This window comes from Oncorhynchus nerka, linkage group LG17 (genome assembly GCF_034236695.1).
Source record: "Oncorhynchus nerka isolate Pitt River linkage group LG17, Oner_Uvic_2.0, whole genome shotgun sequence".
Taxonomy (NCBI): Eukaryota; Metazoa; Chordata; class Actinopteri; order Salmoniformes; family Salmonidae; genus Oncorhynchus; species Oncorhynchus nerka.
In genome coordinates this window covers 31,664,130-31,677,253 of record NC_088412.1, presented here as the reverse complement: position 1 = coordinate 31,677,253, position 13,124 = coordinate 31,664,130, and the positions used below count along the sequence as shown (strand labels likewise).

The following is a 13,124-nucleotide window of genomic DNA, read 5'->3' as shown; positions in this document are numbered from 1 at the left end:
TGAGCTGCTGTAAGGGTACTGTAGGGTACTGGAGCCACAGACACTCCAGTGGGATGGCCTGGGCACACCCCTCTCCTGAAGGAATAAAGACCTTCATTCAGACAGACAGGAAACATAGTACTCCCACTATTTCTCTCTCCTCGCTCTCTCGCTCTCATATACCTTCTTTTTTTTCTCATGTCTGTGCTGTTCTTGGGCCAGAGCACTTGTCATTGCCATCTGTGTGTCCATACAGATGCTGAACTGAATGAGAGTATACAGTACCAGTCAAAGGTTTGACACACCTACTCATTCCAGGTTTTTCTTTATTTTGGCTATTTTCTACATTGTAGAATAATAGTGAATACATCTAAACTATGAAATAAAACATATGGAATCATGTAGTAACCAAAAAAGTGTGAAGAATCTAAAATACATTTTGATTTGTTTAAAAGTAGTCACCCTGTGGCTTGATGACAACTTTCCATTCTCTCAACAACCTTCACGGGGAACGCTTTTCCAACCGAAGGAGTTCCCACATATATTGAGCACTTGTTGGCTGCTTTTCCTTCACTCTGTAGTCCAACTCATCCAAAAACCATTCAATTGGGTTGAGGTTGGGTGATTGTGGAGGCCAGGTCATCTGATGCAGTACTCCATCACTCTCCTTCTTGGTCAAATAGCCCTTACACAGCCTGGAGGTGTGTTGGGTCATTGTCCTGTTGAATAACAAAAACCAGATGGCATGGCGTATTGTTGCAGAATGCTGTGGTAGCCATGCCAGTTAAGTGTGCCTTGAATTCTGAATAAATCACTGACAGTGTTACCTGCAAAGCACCATCACACCATCTCCTCCATGCTTCACAGTGGGAACCACACATGCGGAGATCCTCTGTTCACTTACTCAGCATCTCACAAAGACACTGCGGTTGAAACCAAAAGTCTCCCGTTTGGACTCATCAGACCAATGGACAGATTTCCACCGTTCTAATGTCCATTGCTCGTGTTTCTTGGCCCAAGCAATTCTCTTCTTATTATTGGTGTCCTTTAGTAGTGGTTTCTTTGCAGCAATTTGTGACGTTGATGTTGAGATGTGTCTGTTACTTGAACTATGTGAAGCATTTATTTGGGCTGCAATTTCTGAGGCCATTAACTCTAATGAACTTATCGTCTGCAGCAGAGAGAACTCTGGGTCTTCCTTTCCTGTGGCGGTCCTCATGAAACAGTTTCATCATAGAGCTTTATGGTAAAAAAAAAAACATGTAACCTTTTATTTAACTAGGCAAGTCGGTTAAGAACAAATTCTTAATTGCAATAACGGCCTACTGGGGAACAGTGGGTTAACTGCCTTGTTCAGGGGCAGAACGACAGATTTTTACCTTGTCAGCTCGGGGATTCGATCCAGCAACCTTTCGGTTACTGTTCCAACACTCTAACTCTAGGCTACCTGCCACCCCGGTTCTTATGACTGCAGTTGAAGAAACTTTCACAGTTCTGGAAATGTTCCGTGAAAACCTTCATGTCTTAAAATAATGGACTGTCATTTCCGTTTGCTTATTTGAGCTGTTCTTGCCATAATATGGACTTGGTCTTTTACCAATTAGGGCTGTCTTCTGTATACCATCCCTACCTTGTCACAACACAACAGATTGGTTCAAACGCATTAAGGAGGAAAGAAATTCCACAAATGAACTTTTAGCAAGACGCACCTTTTAGCAAGACACATTCCAGGTTACTACCTCATGAGGCTGGTTGAGAGAATGCCATGTGTGCAAATCTGTCATCAAGGCAAAGAGTGGCTACTTTGAAGAATCTAAAATATAAAAATATTTTGATTTGTTAAACATTCACCGAATACAACTGGTATTGACCTTACAGTGAAATGCTTACTTATGAGCCCCTAACCAACAATGCAGTTAAAAAAAAATACAGGTAAGAAGTAAAAGCAACAAGTAATTAAAGAGCAGCAGTGAAATAACAATAGCGAGACTATATACAGGGGGGTACTGATACTGAGTCGATGTGTGGGGGCACCGGTTATTTGAGGTAGTATATAGGTAGAGTTATTAAAGGGCCTATGCATAGATGACAACAGAGTAGCAGCAGTGTAAAGAGGGGTCTGGGTAGCCCTTTTGATTAGCTGTTCAGGAGTCTTATGGGTTGGGGGTAGAAGCTGTTTAAAAGCCTCTTGGACCTAGACTTGGCGCTCCGGTACCGCTTGCCGTTCGGTAGCAGAGAGAAGTGTCTATGACTTGGGTTGCTGGAGTCTATGACAATTTTTAGGTCCTTCCTCTGACACGCCTGGTATACAGGTCCAGGATGGCAGGAAGCTTGGTCCCAGTGATGTACTGGGCTGTACGCACTACCCTCTGTAGTACCTTGCGGTCAGAGGCCGAGCAGTTGCCATACCAGGCAGTGACGCAACCAGTCAGATGCTCTCGATGGTGCAGCTGTAGAACCTTTTGAGGATCTGAGGACCCATGCCAAATCTTTTCAGTCTCCTGAGGGAGAATAGGTTTTGTCTTGGTGTGCTTGTGTGTACTACATGATTCCATATGTGTTATTTCATAGTTTTGATGTCTTCACTATTATTCTACAATATAGAAAATAGTCCAAATAAAGAAAGACCCTGGAATGAGTGGGTGTGTCCAAACTTTTGACTGGTACTGTACATAGAACACAATGCTTTAGCCTGACTGCTTCTGTTAGACCACTGCAAGTAGTAGCATCAACTAGAGAACTGCTTTGTAGGCCCAATGTAGGCTAACTACTAGCTATAACCTCTTCAGTGTAGCTATAACCTTTATTCTGGGATATAGTATAAAAAGGTTGTGTAACATTACTTTAATAGTAATCAGTAGTACTACTTGCAATGTGGTGTCATGCTGCTTGTGTCATGCGTGTTCCTGTATGCCATCCCATCATTAACATGGCCCTGTTCTCTCCCTGTTCAGTAGGCCCCGACGACCTATACATTGTTGAACCTTTAAGGTTCTCACCAGAGAAAAAGGTACAGTGTCCCCTGCTCTCCTCTCCGTCTGCTACTGCTGTTGTATGGTGGCCCCCGCGGCCATCTTGTTTGCTTATGGTCTCAGTGGAGTAAGGTGAATTTGCCCCCAGACCAGGGTTTCCCAAACTCGGTCCTGGGGACCCCAATGTGTGCACGTTTTGGTTTTTGCCCTTTACAGCTTATTCAAATGATCATCAAGCTTTGAATCAGCTGTGTAGTGTTAGGGCAAAAAACCAAAAACGTTCCGGAGGACCAAGTTTGGGAAACGCTGCCCTAGACTCTGATCTAAGGTTAGTTTAGCGTTCTCCCATCCTAATGGTTAAGGTTAGGGTCTGGGGAGAGTTAAGCTGATCCTAGATCTGTGATTACAGGCCGTTTCTGTGGATTTGGTCGAGTTAACCATTTCTCTGCTGACAATGGAGCTGGACTGTTAGGGGGTGATGTAGGAGCATGCACAGGGCAGGATTGGGCAGTGGTTTAAAAGTTGTAACCCACCAATAGCTGACATCCTGTTTTTATCCACAACCCAGACTTAAGCTGTGATCCAGGAGGGACCGGCACCTACCCTCCATTTGGTAGTCATTGTGTCAGGGTTTAATCTGCATAACATGGCTTTGCTCAGGTTTATATAGAGATGCTCAGGTTTGGTCAGCACCCTATCCTTTTTAATGCCATTCTCCCCACTGTCCCTGCCTTCCCCTGCCTTGTGCTGTCCTGTTTGTGTCTCGCACAGTACTGGATCAAAATATTTAGACACAATCTTTGAGAGCTTGGTGTCTGTGTAGTTTGGTTGTAACTGTGCCGTGTGTCTGGTATAGAGGTGGTTAACATGACTTAACATGTTTTTTTTTTTACATCTGTCGTTTGCCCTGTACTCTTTATTTATCGATCTCTCCATCCCTCCCTCCCTCTCTCTCTCTCTCCAGAAGAAACGATGTAAACTGAAGGCAGCATTATCAGCTCCCTTTTCCCCAGGGGCTGACGGGGCACTCGAATGCAATGGCCTCCCCCACTCTGTGATTCCCCCACCACCACCACCTCCAATTTTAGAAGACATCTCCTGTAAGGAGCTCCACGTCCCCTCAGAGAGCAGCAGCGGTAGCTCTTCCACCCACTCTGAGGAGTCCTACATCAGCCGTGGCCCGCCACTCTCCTCCCCCCCGTGCATGTTTAACGGCCATGCTGCCATCCCCGTCCCGCTCTGCCTCCCCTCCCTCCCTCCCTCTAAGAAGAGGTCAGCGAAGCGTCAGAGGTCTCGTCAAGTGGAGCTGCAGTTATCCTCCAGACAGACAGGGGGGGCTATGAACTCTCTGCCCAGCCTGCAGCAGCTGATCAAGGGAAACAAGAAGATCAGCGTGGGGACTATTGGCCCCACGGCCGTCACAGGACATGTCTAATCACAAACGCACACTTCAGACTGACTCAGACACACACACACACACGCACCCTGGTAGCAGACTTGGTTAGGGAGGTGTGAAGTGGTGTGGTCTCGCCCCAAAATGGCCACATCTCTGAACCACTTCTCCCATGAGCACCCTGGCCTACAGTGGAACTCGGAAACCATGACATTAGTTGCCCATCAACAGCCACCCTCCCCACCAATCAGAGACCATTTAACGGTCATGTGCCTTTACTGTCCATTCGAAAGCTTTCACCAATGGAAAAAAATAATAAATTCAAAGTATTGTTCTTTTTCTTTTCGGAGAGCAAAACTGTAATGCTTTGGAGTGTTATAAGAAAACAGACATTCAAACATGTGGCCTGTTTCTACTGGACAAGCACATTGCTCCATAAGACCTAGGCGTCAGGGGCTTGTACTGCAGCCCTGTACCCAGAGAGGAGAAGGGCTGGCTGGGTAGAGCTACCGGAGCCCCCTGCCTCTCCTGGGGCCTGTGAAAGTAGAGTATGAAGCTGTAAGGATGAAATGTGTCGCAATGAGAGAACTGTGCAGCAGGACTAGTTACTTCTCTAACCCAACCCTCCCTCCTTTCTCCTGTCCTCCATTTCCACATTCTGTTCATTCTCTGTGTAGTGTTCAGAGCTAGCGAACACTACTGCAGTTGTTGTTCATATGGGACTGGGGTGTTAACCCTTCACACCACAGCAGGCCCTGTGTCTCGCCCTCTCAGGCAGTCTAACCTAACACAACCAGCAGAGCTGAATGAAGATACACTGCGCGTGTGTGTGTGTGTGTTCATGTCTCTGTGTCTCTAGCGGCTAGCCATGTTTATCCAGCTGTGATACTAAGGAAGAAGCTCTAACTAATTGAAATAGTTTACATAGCAGCTTGTCTCTCCAGTAAGACCTCTGAAAGTTGTATGGGCTGGGCCCAAAATACACACGCGCGCACACACACACACACACTAACAAACACACAGCCAGCTAAGAGAAAAGGGATCTTGTACTGTTAAAATACGGAAAATTAGGATGAAGTATATTTAATTTTAAAGATCACATCTAACTGGTATACTTGGTCCATTCTATTGTGTTCTACAGACCCCCACAAACATTTTAAGTCATCAATTGGGCTTTATGTACCTATTATTTATGGAGATATGGCCATGTAACTCCTGTCCAATATGGTTCCATGGGGCTGGTTGGTGGCCATTTTAGAAATGCTGCCAGGGTGGTAATACAAAACATCTGTGATGGCATTATAGCTAAAAAATATATTTAAAAAACACACTTCTTGGGACTTGTTCTAGCTGTGTGTGAAATGTGGTGTTTTTATCACAATATCAACAATTCCCCTCAAATTTGAGGCTTAGCTGCTGGACTTTTTATAGGCTGGTTGTTTTTGCACATTGTGGCAGGTAGTCTGCAGCCAGAACCCAGTCAGTCAGTTAGGTTGTGTTTTTATATTGAGCTGTTTATGAGCCATGCTGAGAACTGAGTGTTGTGTGATATTCTAGTTGTTGGGAACAGTTCAGTCTGAAGATGTCACAGCTTTGTGGGTAGAAGTTGCCTTTAGTTACTAATCTAAGATCAGCTTTCCCTCCCCCAATTCCTCATGTTCACCATTTGAATCAACAATGCAATACTGATCTTAGAACAGTGTCTAGGGGTAACTTCACTTTGAGAGCAGATCCCCTGAGGTCCTATTGAGGACTCTGTGAGGTCAGTTTTATTTATCTATTTATGTCCTGGCCTCACAGCAAACCCCACATACTGTAGCCCAGGGGCACACACACGGTACAGACAATAATAATGGTTTCAATTAAAACACACAGACAAAGGTACATCAGAGGAGGCTGGTGGGAGGAGCTATAGGAAGACTGGCTCGTTGTAATGGCAAAAAAACAAACATATTTGATTTAACTAGGCAAGTCAGTTAAGAACAAATGCTTATCTTCAATGACGCTCTAGGAACCGTGGGTTCAAGATTTTTATCTTGTCAGCTCGGGGATTCCATCTTTCAACCTTTCGGTTACTAGTACAACGCTCACTAGGCTACCTACTGCCCAAGTTAGCCTAGTGGGTCAAATAATGGCTCCTCCCACCATTAAATGGAATTAATGGAACGGTAGCAAACACAAAGAAACCACATTTGACTCATTCCATTGATTAAATTCCAGCCATTACAAAGCGCCCATCCTCCTATAGCTTCTCCCACCAGCCTCTGACGTACATACATACCATGGTACTGTTGCATACGGTGTGATTTTTCCACTGGCTGCCCGACACACTATTTAACACATTGGCTCAGATGTTCACCTCTTTTGTGACCAATATTTGTTTTTACAAAGATATAGAGACAACAAGGTGTCCACCTTTTTATATTTCTGTGGTTTTGAGTCACCTCCACTGTCTCACACACACACACAAACCTCTCTTAACTAGACCTATATCAGGGTACGGAGGGCTGTAACCATATCAGCCCCAGTAATAACTGTTGCTGGATTGTATAAGACAGAATAATATTCAATATGAACCAGCCACACCTCACAAATCAGAGGGTGTGGGTCTGCTTCCTTAGTTGTTCAGAGTACTTTGGGAAGATGAAGTTAAAAGAGAAGAAATGTTTGAAGTCATTGGTTCTGTGTCTGCAAGGATGTGATTGGCACGGCAAAGGGGAAAATGTGAAAAATCCCATCTCTGTGTACTATATATCTGTGTAGTTGGCCTGTGTGTAGTGTGGGTGTGATCTGATGGCCTCTGAGTTGGATTGGTTGTTGACTAACTGAGAAAGAGACACTGGAATACCACAAACCAAATAAACACTACACACTCCCTCTATAGTTTACTGCTACAGACCAGCCTCCCAGGTCCTCTACTCTACCCTCTCCACACCCTGACCTCTAACCCCTACACAGGTCAGGGTTCAGACACTGTGGCAAGAGTTATTTTAATTGAACCACTTCTCTTCCCTTTACCATGAATGGCTCCTTTAACTGGCCACCTCTACTTTCCTTACTAGCTGTCATTCATTTGTTGTTCATTACTGTACATTCACCCCACCTCATAGGCAGGTAGTGGTTTTCAGAGGATGAATTGAATAAAGGGAATGTTGGGAAAGGGTTTGGTACGCAAAACTTTCTCTGAAGAAGTGTTCCATACCCAGCTAATCATGACCCTCTTTGTTTTGCTTCCTTTTTTGAACGTGTATGATATTATACTTGTGTGTATGCATGCATGCAAGGAAGTGTTTCACTGTGAGTGTTTGTTTCACTGTGAGAGTGTTTTCTCTTGACATGCATGTGAGAGAGACTCTGCAAAGCCCTAATTTAACAGTGACTGAAGGTCCTTGGTGACCCCTGGGGCTCAGTGTGCACTGTTATTATTACTACCTTCATGCCTTTTTGTTTTTCTACACTAAACCCTGTCTCAAGTGGTTTCTGTCCATGCCTCCTTTTTTCCCCTCTTTTCTCTCACTGTGAGTACTCTTGAGGAAGAGCTGCATAGTATTGTGCAACAGGAGCGTGAGTGTAACTACAAAGATGTAGTGCCATTAGAAACTGTGAATTTCTAAATAAAACCTTTTTGTCTTTCACGTGACTGTTTTGGAGTCTGCATTTGTTCATGTGACTGCTCCTAGGTAAAGGTTGCACAGATCTAGGATCAGAGGAGCCTTATTTCTTCTCTACAGACTCCTGCTGTGTTGCGTAGCATCACTTCGCCATCTTCTGGTGAAACGGTGATCAGCACTACAAAACATGAACTGTTAACAGCTAGGAAATAATTGATCAAATCCTGCTTTTACAAATACGTAAGGCCTATTGGTGTGTAAATGAAACAATCCTACTTGTTCGACCCACATGTATTTTGGGTTTGGGCCAAGAATAACCTTCAGGAGGAGCTGACTGTTGTATTCTGGAGGGGCTCAGAGGTTGTATCCCTCTGCACTGTTCCACCATCGGACTGGAGACATTTGCTATACACAGAGGATGCAACCTCAGAGGGGATGCATGGGGATGGGAGCAGAGAACAAGATATGGTGGATGGATAAATGAGGGACAGATGGGATGAGAGGAAATGGTTCAGAAAGGGACTGGGAAGAAAATACATGGGAAATTCCACAGTAATGGAGTGATAAGACAGATTTGTCACATTTAAAATGCATGCGAAACAAAAACAACTGATTGCAAAGTTAAAAATAAAAAAAACTGCACAAGGAATACATTTAAACATTTCCACTGATGCAAAATTTGGGAACAGAATGATGGCTTAGACTGTTTGTGCCATCAGTCTGTTACCAAACTTTGCATCTGCACTGTTCAAGTAAATGTGTTTTGGTAAAATGTCAGTGGAAATTGTTCAAAGGAGTCCTTGTGCATAGAGTATTATGAATTAAAGTTGATTGGCCACACTTTAAAGGCTGTAAAATGAGCAGCAACAGACACCCTTTTTACTGCGAGACAATGTACAGAAAATTGTATGGTGCAATAAATCATAGGTGTACACACAAAAAACGTTGTCCATTCAGGCTTTAAAAAATGTATAAATCAGATTTCATAGAAATACGCTTATTCTTTTTATGATAACTAGTATATATCTAATATTGCACATTGTCCGTCATTTTCTCCCTTATGTTTCATTCATACGGCCCAGTAGATCACTGGGGCCAAGCTTCCTGCCATCCAGGACCTCTATACCAGGCGGTGTCAGAGGAAGGACCTAAAAATTGTCAAAGACTCCAGCCACCCTAGTCATAGACTGTTCTCTCTGCTACCGCACGGCAAGCGGTACCGGAGCGCCAAGTCCAGGTCCAAGAGGCTTCTGAACAGCTTCTACCCCCAATCCATAAGACTCCTGAACATCTAATCAAATGTCTACCCAGACTATTTTCATTGCCTCCTTTTACGCTGCTGCTACTCTCTCTTATCTATGCATAGTCACTTGAATAACTCTAACTACATGTACATATTACCTCAATTAACTCGACACTGGTGCCGCCGCACATTGACTCTGTACCTGTAACCACGTATATAGCCCCGCTATTATTTTCTACTGTTCTTTAATTATTTGTTATCCTTATCTCTTACTTTTAGGTATTTTCTTCAAACTGCATTGTTGGTTAAGGGCTTGTACGTAAGCATTTCAATGTAAGGTCTACCACACCTGTTGTATTCGGTGATTTACAAAGTATACAGGACGGAACTCTTATTCTGAAGGATCCAAAAAATCGGTAAGCCGGAAGTACTTCGTGTTCTTGCCTGCTTCAGAGCTGTCCAGCTTAGTCCCTTGCAGGTAAAATCAGAACATCTCTTACCGAAATAAGTAGTTTTAACGAAAATGTAACAGGGTTTGTGGTATATTTTCAGGATGGTTCTGTTGAATGACAACTAGTAGCAAAAATATAAGAGCTTAGCAGGCTACGTTAGCCGCTTTAGCTGGCAAGCTAACAACCATAATCCGCTTTCAAGACAAGCCTGGCAGTGCTTGTCATAAATTATTTGATCATGTTTTGTTCTGAAACGTTGGCACCAATTTCTCTACCCATGTCTATAATTTGTTTGTTTTGACAGATGAAATACACAATATGTAATGGGTATCATAGTTGGCTTGTAGGACATTGCGGGCGACTGCCGACTGACTGATCTACAAATCACCTTCCATAAATAACTCATTATTTGTAGATCAGTCAGTCACGATTTACCCATGATACATTATCAGTTTTCATCCTGTCGAACACACCCCTTCAAATGACTGGATTTGGCTATTTCAGCCACACCTGTTTCTGACAGGTGTATAAAATCGAGCACAAAGCCATGCAATCTCCATAGACAAACATTGGCAGTAGAATGGCCTTACTTAAGAGCTCAGTGATGTTCAACTTGGCACCGTCATAGGATGCCACCTTTCCAACAAAAAAATGTTTGTTTAAAATTGCCCCTGAAATCAACGTCATCACAGTAACTGTTCGTAACTGTAACTGTTCGTTGTGAGCTTCATGAAATAGGTTTCCTTGGCCGAGCTGCCGCACACAAGCCTAAGCTCGCCATGCGCAATGGCAAGAGTCGGCTTGAGTGGTGTAAAGCTCGCCGCCATTGGACTCTGGAGCAGTGGAAACGCATTCTCTGGAGCGATCACGCTTCATCATCTGACTGATGAATCTGTCGTTTGGCAGATGCCAGGAGAATGCTACCTGCCCCAATACATAGTGCCAACTGTAAAGTTTGGTGGATGAGGAATAATGGTCTGGGTCTGTTTTTCATGGTTTGGGCAAGGCCCTTTTGTCCCAGTGAAGGCAAATCTTAATGCTACAGCATACAATGACATTCTGGACAATTCTGTGCTTCTAACTTTGTGGCAACAGTTTGGGGAAGGCCCGTTCCTGTTTCAGCATGACAATGCCCCCGTGCACAAAGCGAGATCCATACAGAAAAGGTTTGTCGAGATCGGTGTGGAAGAACTTGCCTGGTCTGCACAGAGCCCTGACCTCAACCCCATCGAACACCTTTGGGATGAATTGTAACGCCGACTGCGAGCCAGTCCTAATTGCCCAACATCAGTTCCCAACCTCACTAATGCTCTTGTGCCTGGATGGAAGCAAGTCCCCACAGCAATGTTCCAACTACTAGTGGAAAGCCTTCCCAGAAGAGTGGATGCTGTTATGGCAGCAAAGGGGGGACCAACTCCATATTAATGCCCATCATTTTGGAATGAGATTTGCGTCAAGCTATGTGATCTATGTGTTTCATAATTTGCCTATGGTTTTGGTGTTTGTGTCCAGTTGATGGGGGCAGACAGTGGGTCAGGGGCAGCCCCAGGCCCAGCAGTGCCCTGGAGGAAAGTTCTATGGGAGCGTCAACCCTTCCCTGATAACTATGTGGACCGCCGCTTCCTGGAGGAGCTCAGGAGGAACGAGGGCCTCCGCCAGTATCGCTACTGGGCCGTGGTGCAGGAGGCAGGACTGGTGGCTCAGCAGATCTCCTGTGTGGCTTTTTTCCTCACTCTCTGGTTGTACATGGAGCAGGTAAGAGACCTTAGGGTGAAGCTCTAATGACACCATATTCTCCACAGTGCAGTAATGTTTTGACCAGGGCAATATAGTGTTACTCACATAGCTAGGGCTCTAGTCAAAAGTTGGGCACTTTATTGTGGAATACATTGTCATTCAGTTTTAAACAGTTCTATAAAGTCTAACCCCTCTCTTCTCCCTCCAGAGCCTGCTCTCCCCTTCCACGCTGCTGTGGACCGGCCTGCTCTGTGCCCTGCTGGGCTATGGACTCTACCAAGCACTGGCTCCGCGGGGAGATTCAGACAACCACCACCGTACACGTTGGTCTGACCTGCAGAGTGCCTCTATCTTTCTCTCCTTCACGTTTGGGTTCTCTCCTGTCCTCAGGACTTTAACAGAGTCAGTTTGTACAGACACGGTGTACGCCATGACAGCCCTGATGCTGCTGGCCCACCTGGTGGCCTTCCCCTACGCCCAACCTTCTCCCCCTGGGAGCCTCTCTCTCAACGCTGCCCTGTTCGCCTCTGTCTGCCTGGCCTCGCGCCTCCCCGGGGACCTGCACACCTCCGGTGGCCTGGACTCTTCCTCCTCTCCCTCCTCCCTTCATACTTTCACCATGCTCTGCTGGGCCCTGTTAGTGTTTGCCCTATGGCCTTGCCTGCTGCAGCGGCTGAGAGATTGTGCCCCGTGGGTGTTTGGGTGTGTGTGTGTGCTGGTGGGTGTGTGTGGGGTGGGGGGCTGGGTTCTCTGTGGCCTGGGGGGGCTGTGCTGTTGGCTGCACTGTTGGGGACTGTGACCCTGCTGTGTCCTCTGCTGTTGATCCGACTGCAGAGTGACAAAGATAACATCCAGGGACCCTGGGATGAAGCCGAGATACGAGAGGATCTAACACACTTTCTACATTGATGGATAAAGGAGGCAGAGGATTGGGGGGCCAAGCCACACACACCGTTATCCACTGACGACGGTAAGGGTATGTCCCTTACCAGTACCAGACTGGTAGGACGAGTGGCAACCTTGAAAACACTTTATAGAAAGCTGTTGCTCCTATTTTAACAGAACAATAGGGTTTCTCAGCAGGGAACTGAAGCTCTTTGCTGCCTACTGTAGACGCTTTGCTCAGACTCCACCACTTTTATACAACTTCTAAACGTGTGTCTAGTAACCAAGGGCTCTGAGGCATGGTCGATTGTGACCATGTTGAATGAAATAGGGAGTATTCAACCTGTAATGATTTTAACCTTTGTTGTACGGTCAGGTGTTAAATGCAGTTTTGGAAAAATAAAGTTATTTTGTTTATGATCGTATTAGCTATATTTATTCCTGTGGAAATTATTTAATTAAACCTATTCAGCTTCACAAGTGGGGAAACTTTCAAGTCATGCATGCATAAACTCAACAACAAAAAAGTAGACCTGTTGCTGTTTATTTCCCAACTCCAGTACCCCAAAAAGCACATCTTTTTGTTGTAGGTCCAGACAAACTCACCTGATTCAACTCCTTCACGGCTTGATGATTAGTTGAATCAGGTGTGCTTGTCCACGGCTACAACAAAAATGTGTACTGTTGGGGGGGTACTGGAGGCTGGCGTTGGGAAACACGAGCTACATGTATGCAGTACCGTACTAAATCCACTTGATGTCAGCATCCCCTTTCAGGGGCCTGACGTGGTTGGTACTGCGGTCGGTCTTGTGGCTCCATGGTGAGTTTTGTATTTATTTGTATTTAGTATGG

At 45.1% G+C, this 13,124-nt stretch overlaps 2 protein-coding genes across 2 annotated transcripts in view; both read left to right on the top strand.

The window, feature by feature from the left end:
• The window catches only part of LOC115145083 (SUN domain-containing ossification factor-like), a 66,890-nt gene extending 58,911 nt beyond the window's left edge, over window positions 1-7,979 (top strand). Inside the window, 2 exon segments of the mRNA XM_029686329.2 lie at window positions 2,934-2,989; window positions 3,916-7,979. Coding sequence (XP_029542189.2) covers window positions 2,934-2,989; window positions 3,916-4,386 — 527 coding nt within the window. The 3' untranslated portion in view covers window positions 4,387-7,979.
• Window positions 7,980-9,568: 1,589 nt separating this feature from the next.
• On the top strand, window positions 9,569-12,697 carry pigc (phosphatidylinositol glycan anchor biosynthesis, class C). Its single transcript, XM_029687022.2, is given in 4 exon segments — window positions 9,569-9,676; window positions 11,163-11,405; window positions 11,596-12,121; window positions 12,124-12,697. Coding segments are annotated over 3 exon segments (939 nt in total). The 5' UTR covers window positions 9,569-9,676; window positions 11,163-11,165; the 3' UTR covers window positions 12,297-12,697.
• The last annotated feature ends 427 nt before the right edge of the window (window positions 12,698-13,124 follow it).